The sequence below is a fragment of the Microchirus variegatus genome, assembly GCF_963457635.1.
Source record: "Microchirus variegatus genome assembly, chromosome: 3".
In the NCBI taxonomy this organism is placed as follows: domain Eukaryota; kingdom Metazoa; phylum Chordata; class Actinopteri; order Pleuronectiformes; family Soleidae; genus Microchirus; species Microchirus variegatus.
In genome coordinates, this window is record NC_139804.1 from 17828799 (window position 1) to 17846960 (window position 18162).

Sequence of the window (18162 nt, forward strand, 5' to 3'; positions counted from 1 at the left end):
ATATGGACATAAAGTGCTGAACTCTGACTACTGAATACAACACACCAATTAGTACCTTATACACCTCTACTTAAAAAAAAAACTTACCCTTTACATTTAAATATTCTCTGGTTTCTTTCATTTATGGACAAAAGGTCCATTTTGTTTGTTTGTCACTGAGGTCTGGGAAACACTGATTTTTCACCCTGTTCTTTACATTTCATGGACCATACACCTGGCAAATTGATAAAGAAAAATTGACAGATTAATTGTCAAGTGATTACTCATAATCCTGTTGCAGCATCATCCCAGTTCATACACTAAACAATGCAGCTCACTAAGTTAGGGGCCGTCTTAGTACAACACGGTCGATAGTAAGGTCTTACAGGACCGGTGTGTAGGGTTTGATGGCATCTGGAGAAGTTGCAAACTGCAACCAATTGAACACATTTCACTCTGAAGTGTATATGAGAGACAAGGAGATGGTGACCTTGAGACTGGTGACCTGTGTGCAGGCAGGGTGGGACTGGCTCAAGTTGCCCCCATGACCCTCATGGAGGATAAAGCAGTAAAAATTAGTGAGATAGAGGCCTTCAGGTAGAATAAAAACATGAAAAGCCTTCCTTTGAGCCACTTTTTTATTCATCCATCCTGGGCTAATGTACAAATATGGCAGACTTCATGGCTGATGATCCAGTCGTGTACAAGTACATGGTAGGGCTGCATTGATTAATCATATCCCACCTATTTTGATATTTAATTTTTAAAGTTTTTTTGTTTGTTATTTTTTTTAATAAATACATTTTTTGTTTATTTTTAACCAGCTTCTTAACTGTAAAATAATTAAAAGAGAATAATCATGGCTTGTGAACAAAAAAAAGAGAATCAAGAAAAAATAATCTCCAGATTGATTATTCAAATAATCTTTAGTACAAGATGGAGGCGTCAACCGTAACTTTGAATGGTCAAGCATAGCATAAACTGCATTGTTCATCCATTACCTCATGTTTACTTGTGTTTTGTGCGTCAGAGGGTGAAGGATGAAAAACCTTCCATGAAGCAGAATGAGTGTCGACCGATCAAAACACATTATGCAAATATACCAACATGTTTATGAAAGTGCTTACAACAATGATAATGACATCACTTTAGCAACATTAGCAACCCTTGCAACATAGTTAGCCATAAGTCACATGGCTCTGCTAACCTACATTAGCCACCTCTAGTGCCAAGCGACAGGCTCGCCCTCGATTAAGTGTTACAGCAAGCATGAGAGTGAGTGCCCCCCAATATAAATGGCACAATTCAAAAGTTCTCAATTTCCAGAACAAATAAATAATTTTTAATACTGTATTCAATTTCTATTGCGAGACCCCCAAAAAATTTATAAACTGGACCATTTTTTGCAATTATCATCACTTAATGGATAGCTTGAATGAGTGAGGTGGTTAGGATCTGGCCTTCTTAACCGTAAATAAGCTTTCAGCAGAGCAGCAAAAAGGCTAATAATACAAGTGTGCTCTCCTAGCAGCCCCTCCGTGCTCACAAAAACCTCACTCCTGCTCACTGGACTCAGCACTTCCACAAAGCCGCCCTGACATTACTGCTGTAAAAAAAGCACTTGCTGCTGTCAGTATTGCAGGAAGAGAAACATGGACCATGTGGGCGAGTTCTAACCGGTGAGACGAAGGCAAAGCTAGAATCTGAAGTGCTCTCCTGTTATTACCAAAGAGCAAAATGTAACATATGCATACCGTGATTAAAAACAAAAAACAGTTAAGACATTAGCCTCCAATAGCCCCTGTACATGAAAAGAATAATGGAAATGAGACGTGTTGAAAACATGCATATCCACCCTAAACTTAACAGTTACAAACCAGATAAGTAGATATCGCATGATTGTAGAATTTTTAAGTAGCGACACATGTAATATGTAGTGAGAATGCAAAAACACCTGAAGCCTGAACTGATCAATATGAATCCCAATTACACATGCATTGTCAACATGATATATTTCAAAGAATAAACATGGAACACCTTAAATTTTTTACAGTCAGCTGAGACGGGATTACTCATGTCCCAGCGTCCGGGTCGAGCCTCAACTTTCCATTCCAGTTCATTTGCTCCAGAGCAGAGCGACGGCTTTACAGATGCCAACGTCGTTATAGTTAAAGTAGCAGAGGCCGGCAAACGTGACAGTGGACAGGAGGAAGAGGCTTGCTTTGGCGGCCTTGATCTTTGATTCGCCATGAACGTAGTCCGTCAGCACCTGCCCGATGCCCCTACAAGACAACAACAAAAAAGAGTGAGTCAGGCTGAACAAATACTTTTTTTTTTTTTACTGGAATCATTACTTTTTTTTTTTCATCCATCACAGTCAGAACTTCTCTGTATGAATTAAAAAAAAATTACTACATAACAGCAAGCAAGTTAGAACTCCAACTTCAATAATATTGCATTGGAATTTGGTGTCTCACATGATAATACTTTTTTTTTTTAATCTAACAATATGAATAGTGAACAGAAACTTGACTTTTTAAAGTTATAAAGACATCCCGAATCAAACAATGCAATATCTATCAGGAAAAAAAACGAAAGAAAGAAAATTACAATAATCCAGATAGTTTTGACCCATCATGAGTGAAAATAAATCAAAACACCAACAACAAGAAACTGCCTACAGCTGTTTGGCATGGCCTCACTTGATGTTATGATGTCAGGGTTATTATTTGCTATGCGATTACATTCCCAACAACATTTTTTTTGGTTTTGTATAACTGGCACCATGGCAATCAAAGCTGGCTTCTCAAATCGCATTTTTATGAACACCGACAACTTTGTGTCAACCAGGTGCAATAGTTTTACAGCGATGGTGTCACTGTCCCATCACGGTTTCATAGCTCATTATAACAGAACTTCTCCATTTCTCCATTGTAGAACTAGGTGCACTATTATAATGCTATTACATGCTTTCGTTATCGTCTACAAACTGAAAACCTGTTTCAGGCGCAGCTGTGCACATGCACCAGGCTATACCCTTACTACATTTTGTAGTCCTCTCATTTCCTCCTGAGGTCAAACAGGACAAGAATGTTTTAAATAGCCATGAGAGGGCAACTTCACTGGTTGCAAAAAAAGAAAATGAGCCTATCTGAATGATATCGCCTGAGGAGTTAATGTGCTCAATCACTAGTTTCAGGTCTTTAATGGAACATGATTACACCTTTGTAATGTTCACATTTAGAGAAATATAGATGATTAAGTATGAAACATGAATGGACAGTTGTGTGATTGATGGCAGGCATCCAATAGGAGCCTGGTTGCTGGAGACAGGTGAATTTTTATTTGAAAAACCTCGACATGGGGCCAGCTTCTAAAACAGGAGTTTACATCCCTATGGACGACTTAAAGACAGGTTGCCACTTGGTCATTACCTCATACAACTGCCCATTTAACAGACAATAAAACACTGCATTAATATTAGAGCAAGCAGGTGCTGACAGTGCTGCCTTTACCACCCTTCACTTCACAAAGCTTCATGTCTGACTGAAGCCACATTGACCACACTGGATTTTACCTCCCACATTCCTTAGCGCTATAAAATCCTATTAGGCACAGATGATGCTTATCCTATGGACCGGCTGAAAAACATTCTTTAACACATTGAAGTGATGATGCTAAATGACCTTGGAGCATTAGTCTAAGTCATTATGGTCAAAGGTTGACCCACAGAGATACCCACCTGCCCCAGCCCACAAGAGACCTGGCCCCTCAGCTGCCACGCCTATTCGCACTCTAACTGATGGAAGAGCACATCACTGAGACACTAAGCTAAAGCCACCTTCAAGTCTGAAAACACAGTTCAAATTAACCATGGCTGGTGTCACAGCTACTGACAGCTGTGAAATGGATGAACAAAAAAATCAGCCGAGCACAACTTTCACCTTGGTAAACATTTGAACTGGGATGACATGTTTGAGGAATAGGTTTTCCTGGAAGTTTCAAATAACTTACTCGCACCTCAAATGTGTGTGTGGGTGTTAGACCACAGAAGTGAGGCCAAGTAACATTAGATGATTTCACACTGGACTGAAAGTGCCTGGAAGGTCATGTGATGAAGGGATTAAGTGATTTAATCCGGATGTTTGTGTTTTCCCAGGAAAAGTGAAGTGTCTGTGTGTCACTCACTCATACTGCTTATTGCGCTTTTCCATTATACATTTCTAGCACTACTTGGTACCTGGTACCCAATGCTTTTTTTGGTACCCGCTCTAGCAAAAAGGGGCAGAAGCACTCACTCATTGAACATGTTTGACAATACTTCAGCCATAAAATCAATATAATTACAGGCAGCCTCATTATCTTGATGGGGCCATATTTCAGTTTAGTGACAGTGTCAGACTGGGTCTGTGCTCCGGTCATGCAGGAAGTACTTAAATAACCTTTTTAATTAACTGATTCTAATAATTCAGTACATCGCAAACAACTGCTTTGCCCATCATTTTTGACGCGTATAAACTGACTGCAAGTTCAGGCAAGACATGTTACTCCTTCAAATATGTTCCACAATGCCCCCACAAACAAATATGAAGATATTATGTATTACTACACTTAATTAGCCACTCATTGCACTGCCAATCTGTAGTGTAAATCCCAAAACACTTCCACATGACACCTTTCAAATGCTCAGAAGGATGGCTTAGTTTGCATTTGTCCTCCATTTACACAGAACAACATTACTGTCTTATTTTTCTGATGGAAAGGTGGATCTTATGGCAAGGTGCTGGACCATTGATGAGTTGATTACTTCAGACAGTGTGATGGGATTTTATGCTGTACAGCGGGTTTTTAAAATTTGAGTTTGAACTGAAAAATGTGTAAAAAACATGACTCCTTCATTATATGAAACAGGTGAAATGTGACTTCAGGTCAGTGTGAGCTCATCTTACCAGTGGCCATGGAGTGTCAAGGCAGCAGCCAAAGAATAGTCGATGGCTGGACCAGGGTTAAAATAGGCAACAGGTCCCATGGACAACAACAGGATGCTCAGCACTCGCTCTGCTGTCCAGTGCAGGGAGGCGGCTTTAGAGCCAGCGCCTGCTGTAGAGCAAGAAAAAACATACAATTTTTTTAATTCACAGAATCTCTGCTGATAGATATTGAAGACAACTTACAATTCATCCCCACTAAAACTAAAGATGAAATATTGATATGATTTCTACTTGAAACGCATCTACCAGCTTTTAGAAATCCTCCAACATTTCATTCATCAAAACATGTATTTCAGCTGGGAATGGTGTGCTATGACTTTTATAATGTTTCTAGTAAGTGTGGTGAGGGAAACTGCAAAAGTTCCACCACATCTTAATTCAGCACACTAAATCTGGGCTCCAAAGCACCAGAGCTGTCAGATGCCGATAACCACATCACACAATTGAAATGAAGCAACTAGAGTGCGATGAGTTGGACTTTGATCAATTTAACATCACTATCACGATCACTATCACTGCGATATGACATTTAAACTGACCATTACTTATTATTAGTTTAATTATATCTCCTTTATCTTCCAGTGACAAAGGAGTTACAGTACAACAAAGGTGAAAGACGTTTTTTCTAAGGGTCTTGTTGATGAAACCAAGTCAACAGGTTAATAAAACTGCTTCTTCTAGTTTGATTATTCATTTTCTGATCTTGAATTAATTTTTTTAAAAAGCCAGTCACAATGTCCAAAAAACACGTATGATTATTATATATCTTTTTGTGTCTTTTTTCAATTCACTATATCAGACATGTGAAATGCAACAAATGTACTGTGGAACACAATTATTCAAGCATCAAAATAACTACTAATATTTTTGGCAATCGTCTATAAACTGACTCGTTGACCCACTTTCCTGATATTCTGTACACTGCAGACTGTAAACTATGTTATCATGTCAACACTAACCATAAAGAGCTTGAGATCCATGAATCCTCGCTGTCAGCAGGTGGGGTTGCTCCTGGTATTTATGAGGTACGACCAGCGGTCTGGGCAACAAAGTGCTTTGATAAAACAGAGCTGAAAAAGAAAGAACATGTCAGACTTCCAACTTAAAAAGGTTCTACATGTAAGAAATGTATTAGATCAAGACACACAATGACCGTGATGCGTCTTCAGAAATTAAAAAAATATGTGTTTATGTAATATATATCAAGTTTTTATGGTCCATTGTTTTCACTTTGTCAGTTTATACAAATAAAGCAGATGGGACAGTTACATACAAGTATGTATTTGCACATGAACAGGGTGAAACAGAACAATATAACAGAAATCAAACTCAGCACTTACACCTGATAAGTGTTGAGTTTTATTTCTGTATTTCAGAAAATCTGGCAACCATGAGCCTGCAATGTTTTCAGTTTGAACTGCAGTAACCTCTTAAATGCTAAAAGTCGCTGGGATACATATTTTACATACTTCCATTACCTTCAACTGGAATTACCTGGATATTCTTCCCGGGGTCTGACAACATGCAACAATACATCCCAACAAACACACTTCATCACACATGACTTATCGTCAACAGAGTCGGAACAATTACAATGTATATTAATGATAGTATGCACATCTCAGGTTATTGTTTTAATGTGGGCTGAATGGCAATGTTTTCCCCGTTTTGAAAGATGGTGGTTGTTGTTGTTGTAACGGTAACACGAAACACAAAAACTCCTAAATAGCCATTTTTACAGTGGTTGCTTACAGCTGGGCGTCTGCTCAACGTCACAGTCTGATGTCATCGTGGCAGCAAGTTTCAATTCCACCGACACGCGTTACTACTTAAACGCCGAGGAGGTTTATGTTTGCAAGCGAGAAATAGTTAAAAGAAGGTGAACTGTGAGTCAGTGACAGTAACCACTAACACTTACATGAGATTATACTAGTTTACTCGTAGTGAACTGCAGTATTGTGTCCGACACAGCCAGAATTCGACGTCCCTTCGATTGAAATCGCCCTGATATCAGCCTGCCACACTCAAGTCTTCAAACACATTCAAACATACGAAAACACAGTGGAGAGAAACAGTTACTTACGTTTAAATCCTCTGCGACATACACAACTTAACCTGACCACAGACGCCATGTTGCTCGTTCAACCAAGGTCACCACCGTCGTTACCCGGATGTAGTTATGACGTCAGCAGCAGCAGCAGCAGCACAGAGGTGGCGTCGGTGGCTGTTTGAGAAGATGATCAAACTCCAATCTGTCGTAACTGCGTTACGTTAGTTAGTTTAAAGTCTGTTTGTGTGTAATATTTTGTTGCATTTTATTTTTTTTTAACTTAATTTACTTTGGGTCAAAATAATAATAAATCGTTCTGTTGTCCTTTTGTCTTTGATATTTCTAATATTAATTTTCTGTATATTTCTATACGAGTCACCAAAAGGGCTGAACAAAATTGTTAATTTGTAATTTGGATTAAATATGTTAATTTCAATTTATCTGAAGCTGCAGGTTTTGAAAGGAAACAGATTAGCAAAGAAAAGTAGGCCAAAAACTGCTTAACAAAACAAACTTTGCATTATCATAACATATACAATTAAAAGAAACCCTTATACAAAAATATAGGATAAAAAAAAAAACGGAAGCAACAAAAATCAGATATTACAATAATAGTACAAGTGGGGTTCACATCACTGGCTGCTGCTACTGCCTGCTCTTCGTCTCCATACCAGTAGAGGCGCAGTTCATTTGGAGCGAGCCCGCAGTAAGTCTGCAGTCGCTCCATATAGTTTGTAAATCAGCTGTCTTTTACCGAAACGCTACAGCGCAGACGCAGTGAATCAAAGACAACCTAAGGTCAACTCAGCTCCCCACGTTGCCTGCTGAATCACAGTCCAGTTGTACTTTTTCAACGTCTTTTACTCCTGTGTAACGACATTATGGACAATTTTGAGAATTTCAACACGTCCGAAAAGGCGCAAGCGGCGGAGTTGCAACGAATGATTGCCGTAGAACAGCAGAAAGCCCAGTTCCAGGCTCAGGTTTGTATGCTAACCATGCTAATTTGAACTCAGTCGTTTAGGATACATGGTCGCGTCGAAAAGTGTTTGAAGGAAAAATATCCCCCCAGCCACAAGTTGGTAGCCCAAATCGCCTTTTGGTAGCTGGGATACAGCATGTTATCGTTTCGACTAGCCCTTTTACAGGAATTTCAAAAGGCAAAGGGGCTGAGTGATCTCTTGTGTTTAAATTTGTCACACCCTAAATGAAAACAAGTGAGTTTTGACACAAAAATATCCTCCCAGACAGTTTCAATGGATAAAAAGGACTGAGAGGGCTATAATGTATAACATATATTACCTCCAGATGATATTTAGTGATATTGAAGCAAAAATATCATCTCTGCCACAAGGTAGGAGCACATATCACTTTTTGCCAACTGAAATAATGCTATTGTATGCACTGAATCAGTTTGTGGTAGACGATCACCTTTGGGCATTGTCTGTCTCACAGGTGTGCTCGGGTCACATGACAAAATTGTCAGTTTTGTAGAAGTAGTTCATTCCAACTTTGTGTGGTTAACTGCATGAATCAGTTTTCTGTGAATGAATCCATCTTCTATCTTGTAGTAGTAAAGTACATGTCTTGTTATGTACTCGAATAATGCATAACATGATATTATGTAATTTTTAAATTCTGACTCTTGATGCTATGAAACTCGTTCCCCTTTTCACCTTACATTTGCATACTGTCACCACTGAGATCCATTATAAATCTTTGTTGTTTTGTTTTTTAAATCTCTTTGGATTCTAGGACTGAAACTATTTCTTTTGGTCGTTTCAGTGTTTACGTAGTCACAGAACACACTGTTTTGTGGGTCTTGGAAAATCAGTAAAAATTCTGTAAAGTGCGTTAATTGCTTAAAAATTGCATATTTTGATAATTAATGATGATTAATCAACTATTGCAGCTTTGAATGTTCAGAGGATTTGATTTTTTTTTGTTACATTCATCATAATGTTAATGGCCTCTAAAGACCTTTATTGGTCAGACTACCTCTTCTAAGTGATCACCAAAACATATATATCAACCTGGCTCTAATCAATCAACCTCTGTTGTTTTGATTTTGATTCCAGGTGCACAATTTCACTGACATCTGCTGGGACAAGTGTGTGGACAGCCCGGGTTCAAAGCTGGACTACCGGACAGAGACGTGTCTAGTGAGCTGCGTGGAGCGATTCATCGACACCACCCTGACCATAACCAACCGCTTCACACAGATGGTGCAGAAGGGAGGACATTAATGACTGACTGGAAGTGCCAGGAGGACTGTATGATGACATAAATGACGACCTGTAACGGATGGGTTTTTATTTCTTCCTGTTTGGACTGGTGGTGCTTTAGAGGTCCAAAAGAAGTCTTGTGACATTAGTGAACCGACACCAAGCACTTGTGTGTCACCCTCCTGTTTGTCATATCCATCATGTTGTAAACACAGTTAAGGATGAAGCGGCGTTCTCTCTATAGGGTGCTCATTCACTCATCTCAGTGTGAAGAGCATGTCCAGCTTTAGTTGTGTCCCATTCTTTGTCACACCAGTAGAAAACATAATGTAAGTGAGAAAATAAGTGATGATAAGGATTTTCATCAAGGTCGGCCACATCATTATTGACAATAGCACTTGATTGTTTTCACATATTTATTTGCAAAAAGTTGGATGGTGAAAGGTGATTCACACCTTTCACCATGCTATCAAGTGTTCACATGATAGCATGACTTCAAAGACGATTATATACATACAGAATTGAATGGAACTGAATGAAGCAGGAAATATACAATAAAGTTTAACGATTTCTTAATTACATGACTAGTGTCTTAGTTTTGAGACTGTTTGATTGGTTAGAGACTTTTATTGTTCTGAAATGGGGGGAATGATATTGTTGGGAGTCCAGGAAAAGGCTATTTTGTCATATTGTCTACTGTACTCAAATGCCACATTTCCGCACACTTTTGTCCATGTCGGTGAAATACTGGTGTACAGTGAGCAGGCATGGGAGAGGATTTTTCTCAGCTTACCAACAAAATTGACCAAGTAGTGCATCTTAAAGTCATCTTAGATGAAGTGGTATGGGGACACTTGTAATTTAGAAGCAAGGAAAAGCAGATTCTTGTGGATTATATCCATTCTATGAATACTAATAATTGATACATTTACAGTAACATGGAGCACCCAGGCTATTTTTAAAGCCACAAAAATGTTTTAATAATAATACTTTTAAGTGCAGTTTCTCACTGCCCAGTTTAAATGCACATGGTTTTGTTACATTTCTTCAATTTTAATTTATTTTCTTTATAAACTTACAAAAAATAATATCAGTGAAATTATTTAAATGTGTTGTAAATGGCTGAAGAAGTGTATATATTCATGTAATACAGTTACACACATCAACACTGCCAAATTGTTGAACTGAATTAAGTGGCATACATGAGGCCGCTGATGTGAAAATATGTTTTACATAAATGTCAATGGTACATTTAAAAAAGAAGAATCAATGTACTAAAGAATACTCCTCATATTGCTTGTACATACGAGTGAAATGTGGAGCAGCCGAAATGAAACAATGCACAGAAATTAAGGACATGACTAAACAGTCCATGTCTGGTATTGAGAGTTAACCATTTGCACCACCAGGAGCTCAGCTGTTCTATTAACTAATTTGATGATTAATTAACTTGTTGATTAACCTAAAAAATAATCAGCAGGTATTTTGACAACCAAGCAATTGTTTTCTCATGTTTTGGAGTGTTGGTTGGACACGATACAGTACATACTGTATACAAATCACAAATAAAACTACAGAGTCAGGCTGTTCATGTTTTTTGCTGCCCTGATTGCAGATTTCATGGCAGTTTCGATCCACCCATGAGGTGTGGCTGTGTGTTCTCCTGCAAAGTGCACCCTTCCCTCACTCTGGAACAGTTCCCTCGCATATTGTTCCTGCTGGTAAGGCGTGAACAGGGCGAAGGCTCCCAGACTGTAAGGATCGAGGCCCCATTTCTTCACCAGCCCCCCCGTCCACACACTCCTGATTGCCTCTCCGTGGATCATGACCAGGTCATCCAGAACCACATCCATCAGCTCCTCCTCACTCATCCCTTGGAAGAGTGTGGAATCATCAGAGCAGGTGTAAGATGCAAGGAGAGCCCCTGCGTCTGTACCTGGGAAGCTGTGGCTGGGATAGTAGATAAAGCGAGAGACACGGTCTGTGATGCTCTTCCCTCCTCTGATGCCCTCTTTCTCCCAGAAGCGCACGCTGAAGCTGAGAACCACTTTGGTGGAGCTGGCATAGTGAACTGAACGCAGGGCCTCCATCTTGTCCCCAGAGAGCGGGGGCTGGAAGTTAATAAAGAGTGTGGCTTTGGCTGTGGCCGTAATCAGAGCATAATCCACAGTGAGGTTGGTTAGGGAGCCTGAATTCCGCCAATCCTGATACGTCACAGTTACATCGCTGCTTCCTCTTTGGCCGACCAGCTTGACTTTGGAGTTGAGAAGGATGGTGGAATTTAGCACCTGGTAAAAGGCTCTGGGGAGGTGGTCAAAGCCGTCTGTCACTTCAAAGTATCTGGAACAGAAAAAACACCAGGAAGTTGATCAATGACAGATCTACGATGTTTTGTCCTGTACAATATAGTTCTAACGTTACACTCTCCCCATCACTCTATGGAAGCAGTGAAAAAAAGGGGGCCCCCAAGAACAGCTGAGTATGTTAGTCCACAAAAACAACACACATTTTTTTTTACCAAGTATTTTTACCAAGGAGATTGTGAGTTTTCGCTTCTGTCACAAAACCTGGGAGCTGCTGAGATGACTGATATTGTAGCCTGACCGATTTAACACATTGTGCTTATCACCAGAAATCTAGATATCTTTAGATACATTCACATATCTAAATAGTGTTTATCGTAACTTATTTGGTTTTAATTTAGTTGAAGATTACACATGTAGTGCAAATTTGCGCATCTGTTCCAAGGTTTAAAAAGCAAGGCTATTAAACTGGTTTGACTCAGTTATTGTCAGTAATTGTCAAGCACGGGTGACCCCTATGTGGGAGGGGACCCCTATGTGGGAGGGGACCCAAAATCTAATTCAGCTTAAGGCCCCATTAAGGCTTGGGCCAGTCCTGCATTTCAACCATGTTGAATATACACTTGTGCTTGTATATCCAGTGAATATAATGGATTTATGTGTGGAAATGACTAAAGTGAAGAACCCCAAAAATTTAAGTAATTACAGTACTTGAGAGTTCATGTCAACTATCAAACAGGAAACCCTGACTCTAACATATTAGCATTTCCATGCTCTGGCATGAGTGGACCTTTCAGACATTTGTGATGCTCTATAACTGATAATCAGCCACTATGCAAACTGAAGTCCATATGGTGAATATAACATATGACATACTCAGTGTTGTCGTTTATGTCTGACTGTATGTACAGCATCTCTATCAGTGAAGTGTAGAAGAGGCTGTTTTCATTCAGAATGTCCCCGATCATCCTCACCGCACCGCGACTCAGGTTGCCCTCCTTCACCAGATATTCCTGTAAACAGTTATTCAATTTATTAATCAGGTTTCATCAAATACCATCTAAATGCCGATGTGTACCTAAAAGGGTACAAATGTTGTTGCTGGGGAATGTACCTTTTTAAAAGACAATTTTGGTTGGGGAGAGTCTGTTTGGTGTACCAACATACAGTATGTATCTTTGCGATACAATGGTACATAAATGGGTATGATTTTGTTTTTTTGAAAAGATAAAAATAACAATACTTGTCCACATAATAATGAAACTTTGACCATACTTGCAGGAATAAAAAGCTAATTCAATGGCTTTAAAAAAAACATTTGAAGTGCATACATACCCTTATATCAATTTGGTTTATTGTACTATTGAGGGAACTTTGTCCAAATGTGTACCTACAGGTACAGAAATGTTCTTGTACCCTTATTTTTGATTGTGTATGATACTTAAAAAAAATGAACGAATGGCTACCTTCACTGTGTAGGAATCATATTTATCCAGCATGGCACTGCAGCCCATTATCCTGAGGTCATCCCTCACCTGTGTACAGAGTACAATACTTTAAAAAAGCAGTATCTATTTATAATCATGTAACAAAACAACATCAACATTCCTATCATGAAAATATGGACAATACTATAAATGTATGTGTGATAATGTGTGGAGTGATTACCAACCTTCCACAGTGCCTGACTGAAGAGTTGAGGAGCTGACTTTCCTCTCTCACTTTCATTTAAGCTGTAGTTGAGGACACCTGGGTTGTTTTCCACAGCGTAGGTTTTGTGCAGGACACCATTTACCAGGTAGTATGTGTTGATGTCATCTTCGATGAAGTGGTTTAGGGAAACTTTTAATTTGGAGGCAAAAGAAAGCAGAATCCTATGGAATATATGGATGATGATGTGTATATGTTAAAGAGATGTTGACATGTTTTTTAATGTAAGACATACAAATGGATACAAGGTATAGATTATTTTGTTAAAGCAAGCTTTTGGTCAACTGTAAGTTCTATTTGTGGTCACTTCCCAAATGTGAATACATTATTCACTCTTTTGGCTCCGTTTCGGCCTCCTCCAATCCCTGAGGGAAATATTCAGCTTTTAACCTGCACTGCAGAAACAGCCCTATTAGAAATTAACAATCCATCCATTCATCCATCCATTATCTACTGCTTTATCCTCCACCGGAGGGACACAGGGAGTGCTGTTCCTATCTCAGCTGACATAGGGCGATAGGCAGGGTACACCATAAACAGTTCGCCTGTCCATCACAGGGCCAAACAACCATTCACTCACACTCTCACACCTATGGTCAATTTGGAGTGACCTAATCTCCAAATCTGCATGTTTTTGGACTGTGGGAAGAAGCTGGAGAACCCGGAGAAAACCCATGCACACACGGGGCAAGAGTGCTAACCACTACGCAAACCGTGTGGCCAGAAAACAAAACAAATATTCTTAAATAGATTTAAATGTTCTTTAAATGTTCTTAAGAAAAAGAATCTTGGGGATAGTGTCAATTTTGCCTAGAATATTTAAAAGTAGCTTGAAAATCTACCCACCATCTGACTATAATCTACATATATAACACATGAGTTTTTCTCCTAATCATTTGTATATTATTTCTCATGGACAAAACACTGCCATATTTTATAACAATAACTGTGAAGTAATACTTAAGTGACTAAAGTGACGCTGTCACATGGTTTAGGAGTATGACTCACTTATGAAAGCTGGGAATCCTCATGGCTCCCACTTCTGCATACCAGCCTTCTTCTCTGTTCCTGAACGTCTCCACACGGCCTCCAATGCGGTCACTTGCTTCTATTATGGTTACCTTGTTGTCCATGGAGACACACACTCATCTTGTTAAATGCACTTTACACACAAAGCAGGATTTTTAACATGGAAACGCAGAGCAACCTGACTACAGTTTGCTCTACCATTTCCATAGCACCAGAAAGGACATACTATTACACTACAATACAATTTTGTCCATGTCAACAATGGTGTGACGATACAGTGATTATTTAAAATATTTTATACATATTATATATATTTGTATATATACACACACACATATATATATGTGCATATATATATACATGTGTGTTGTGTTCCAGTGCAACTCCAGAAAGTACAACTGCGGAAGGTCGAATTTTTAAGTCATGTTAGGATTTGTCCTTTCATTGGCATTCAGATCTTACATACTGCCTCTTTAAGCACCAGTGATACACATGCTTTTACTTTAAAGCCGGAATAAGAACAAGTCAAGAAGACATTGACCAGTTTAGAATATAATCATATACAGCAGATAAATGAGTAGAGAAACACCATCAAGGCCTGCAGCCTCGTGACCCTGTGACAGACTTACTAAGCTTTTGCAAATAAATCAAGATGCTGACTCAAATGATCAGTGTTTGTTGAGATACAATGTAACATTTTAAGCAGCTGTAAATGTTAAATTAATCTACCTTATGCCCAGCATCTTCTAACAACTTTGCAGCGGTGAGTCCAGCGATTCCTCCTCCGATGACTGCCACGTGACGGGGCGTCCTGGTGGCGGGGAGGCCTTTATTCACAATGTTGAGGAGCTCGCTGTAGTCTGCGTCTTGGAGGCAGTCGTACAGGGGGTCTCCTGTGATCCCACTCACAGCGATCACTACAACCCCCACGAGAAGCAGAGGAACTGAAGGAGGAATAAAATACCAGGTCATGGGGGAAAGTTATTCCCAGAGTATTCCCGGAGACTCACAGAGGCCAACGGAGATTGATTTTGTCATTCTCAAATCACCAAATAGATCTGATGATTTTGTTTTTCTGGATTCTTGAGCATCTCCACACAAGCTACTACTTGGTTCAAAGATTATTTGGCTGGAGTTAGTTCCACCTTTCTTGAGGTCACAAAAGGTGTAACCTCAAGGCTCAGTCCTAGGACCCATTTTGTTTACAATTTACATTAACGATCTGTGTGCAAACTTGTCTAATGCCTCACACCATTTTTATGCTGATGATACCGTCATTTACTGCTCTTCACGTTCGATTGCACAAGCATTCGTATTTTTGCAATCTGCCTTTGATATAGTGCAGAATAATCTGAGAAACTGGTTTTGAATGCTGAAAAATCCAAAATAATGCTTTTTTCAAACTCATCTGTCCACATGGAAAAAAATCCCCTCAATTAGAACTTCCCATGGCAGAGTTATAAGTACCTGGGATTTGTTATTGATGGGGAGCTATTTTTTAATTTGTTTTCTAAATTAAGGGTGAAGCTCGGCTTCTTTCATAGAAACAAGTCTTGTTTCTCCCTCAGATCCAGGAAGCTCCTGATATCAGTGAAGTTCTTACCACTACTTGACTATGGCGATGTTGTGCACGTGTGCCTCTAACAGCCACCTACAGGCCTTGACTAGTTTATCATTGTTCTCTGAGGTTCATCACTGGCTGTAGCCGCCTCACCCTCACTTTATATGTATATCTAGTTGCACTTTTATATTTCAGTGTTTGTTTTGTAAATGTTGCATTCCTGTTTCTTGTTTAACGTTGATGTGTGCTGCTGCCTTTCTTGGCCAGGTCACCCTTTTGAAACAGATCTTGATCTCAATGGGTCTTTTATCTGGTTAAATAAAGGTTAGATAAAAATAAAATAAATAGAGCTGCAAGGAGCTTGTTCATGTTCCACTACATTCAGGTTACTCAAGTTAATCAAACTAGGACCTGTGAGGTGACAAGTGAGGTTTCAGGACAAAGCACAGAGACGGACTGAATGCTGCACTCTTGAGGGTATTTTCATTATTAAAATATGATCTGATTGCTTTAGCTTCTTAATTTGAATATTTTCTGATTTATTTCCTGTAAATAACAAATAAATCATTAAAATTGCATAATTTTCATTTGTGGACATTTAGAGACATTTGAGAACATCATCATTTCCAGGTTTGACAAACACTGAGCAAAATTTTTCTACATTTATTTCTACATTTCGATTAATCGAGAAAATACCCCGACAGATTAAACGATTATGAATATAATCGTTAGCTGCATCTCTAAATGCAAGTAGACCCACTTATTACAGTATTGGGTTGTGAAGTCAAAGTCAAATTGTCATTTCAACTGCATGTACAAGACACACAGAGTCATCAAAATAATGTTCTCCTAGCCTCCTATGGTGTAGTTCCTGTAAGAAAATACTGTAGTGCAAAGAACTGCATAAAAGTATAAAACTATATAAGGATAAGAGTGATTATATACAATTACAGTGCTATCAACAATCACATATGCTCTTACAAAGGGTATTTACCCTATATATGTTTTTAATAATGTTTGTAATCTTTTGGAAATTACCAGTTTACCTACGCTGAAAACACTACAGAAATATATTTTAAAAAATACAGTTTTATGTAAAAATTTGCTCTTGTCACGTTTTTGTGAGCTGGACATATGTCATCTTTAAAGTGAGTCCCTGACTAAAAAAGTTTGGGAAACTCTGAATTCAACACACCATAGGGTGAATATGTAAAATAGGGAATATTTTTCAAAAGTTACCAGTCTGTGATTTTACATACAGAAAAAAGGGGAAGATCGGCTTGGCTTCCAACATAATCAAGTCATACGTACAGTATCTAAGCAGAAACTACACAGAGCTGTCATAAAATAAATACTGTGGTCAGGTTCCATTTTCACAGTGATTCACATTGCACAATTAGCTGTCACTTCTGCACAACAATTTTAATTAATTTATATTAGTAAATAGTTAACAAACCAAAATATCAGCATCAGGCTTTTTTCATATTCCATGAATGTATATGTCATAGAAATTAAATACTCACTGAATTTACACAGTGCAATGTGAGGGATCATCTTCAGGATGGAGGTCCACGATCTGGACGTCTTCACACTGTTGCTGATACCAGCACTATAAGAGGGAAATGAAACCTACCAAAGACATAGTGGGAGAGAGGTGTAGCCCTTATGTTACCACAGAGTGGAATGTCCCACTGATCTAAACATGTTTTTAATTTAAAACAAAGAAAAAAGCATTTAATTTGCTAAAATGGAAAACATCAAAACAAATGCTTAGATGAATAAGACATTGTGCTAACTTTAAGTTAATGTCTCTTTGGCTACATTCACTCACCTTTATCAAAGGTAAAGTCTCGTACGTCATCATAAGCCGACGCATAACCGAGTTGAAATGAGCAAGTCCTCAACAAAGCTAAACTTCTAATGCTCTGTCTCTGTATATGAAGGAAGAGCTGGACGTGTGGTATGTGTGAAATTGCACACAACGTCATTTTAATGAGGGGACTGTGTGGTTCCTCGAGTCTTCAGTCTGAAAATATTTTCCCACACCGGCTCGAGAGTCAACCACACTGAACAAATCAGATTAGTGAGGTTCTTCTAGTCATCTGCATACCTCATTTCCTCCATCTTCATTCATTTCAATATCTGACCTGAAAGTCAGTCTTATAAAAAAAAAAAGCTTAGTTCAAACTTCAATCTACATTACCGTAATAAATATAACAGTCAGAAGTAGAAAACAATCCAAGACCTGAATTCTGCTATTACAAATAATAACATGCTACTCTTTATGACGCCAAAGCAGTTTGACTCACCTCAC

At 38.8% G+C, this 18162-nt stretch overlaps 3 protein-coding genes across 4 annotated transcripts; 1 reads left to right on the top strand and 2 right to left on the bottom strand.

The window, feature by feature from the left end:
• Nucleotides 1-620: 620 nt before the first annotated feature.
• On the bottom strand, nt 621-7133 carry LOC310924784 (succinate dehydrogenase [ubiquinone] cytochrome b small subunit B, mitochondrial-like). 2 transcript variants are annotated; one of them, XM_083886618.1, is made up of 4 exons: nt 7054-7133; nt 5930-6040; nt 4929-5076; nt 621-2261 (listed from the first exon to the last, which is right to left on the bottom strand). In XM_083886618.1, the coding sequence occupies exons 1-4, from the start codon at nt 7100-7102 to the stop codon at nt 2096-2098; spliced, it is 474 nt and encodes a 157-aa protein (XP_083742744.1). In that variant the 5' UTR covers nt 7103-7133; the 3' UTR covers nt 621-2095. The 2 variants fall into 2 exon arrangements, with proteins under 2 accessions (XP_083742744.1, XP_083742743.1); XM_083886617.1 differs by having other exon boundaries at nt 4929-5079.
• Nucleotides 7134-7818: 685 nt separating this feature from the next.
• timm8b (translocase of inner mitochondrial membrane 8 homolog B (yeast)) lies at nt 7819-9803 on the top strand. Its single transcript, XM_083886725.1, has 2 exons — nt 7819-8003; nt 9099-9803. Exons 1-2 carry the CDS (start codon nt 7902-7904, stop codon nt 9264-9266), a joined length of 270 nt encoding a protein of 89 aa, XP_083742851.1. The 5' UTR covers nt 7819-7901; the 3' UTR covers nt 9267-9803.
• A 1013-nt stretch (nt 9804-10816) lies between these two features.
• Nucleotides 10817-17724, bottom strand: il4i1 (interleukin 4 induced 1; the record flags this gene model as incomplete). The annotated part of the gene is made up of 8 exons (XM_083887356.1): nt 10817-11585; nt 12425-12561; nt 13015-13083; nt 13221-13422; nt 14267-14379; nt 15017-15231; nt 17372-17477; nt 17680-17724. 8 exons carry the CDS (start codon nt 17722-17724, stop codon nt 10817-10819), a joined length of 1656 nt encoding a protein of 551 aa, XP_083743482.1.
• Between the last annotated feature and the right edge of the window lie 438 nt (nt 17725-18162).

Bases quoted from the DNA above. Each gene is read 5' to 3' on its own strand.
- timm8b (XM_083886725.1), top strand. From the start codon at position 7,902: ATGGACAATTTTGAGAATTTCAACACGTCCGAAAAGGCGCAAGCGGCG. The intron at 8,004-9,098 runs GTTTGTATGCTA...TTTTGATTCCAG, and splicing joins AAGCCCAGTTCCAGGCTCAG to GTGCACAATTTCACTGACAT.
- LOC310924784 (XM_083886617.1), bottom strand. From the start codon at position 7,102: ATGGCGTCTGTGGTCAGGTTAAGTTGTGTATGTCGCAGAGGATTTAAA. The intron at 5,080-5,929 runs GTTAGTGTTGAC...CTTGCTCTACAG, and splicing joins TGGATCTCAAGCTCTTTATG to CAGGCGCTGGCTCTAAAGCC. The intron at 2,262-4,928 runs GTAAGATGAGCT...GTTGTCTTGTAG, and splicing joins TTGACACTCCATGGCCACTG to GGGCATCGGGCAGGTGCTGA.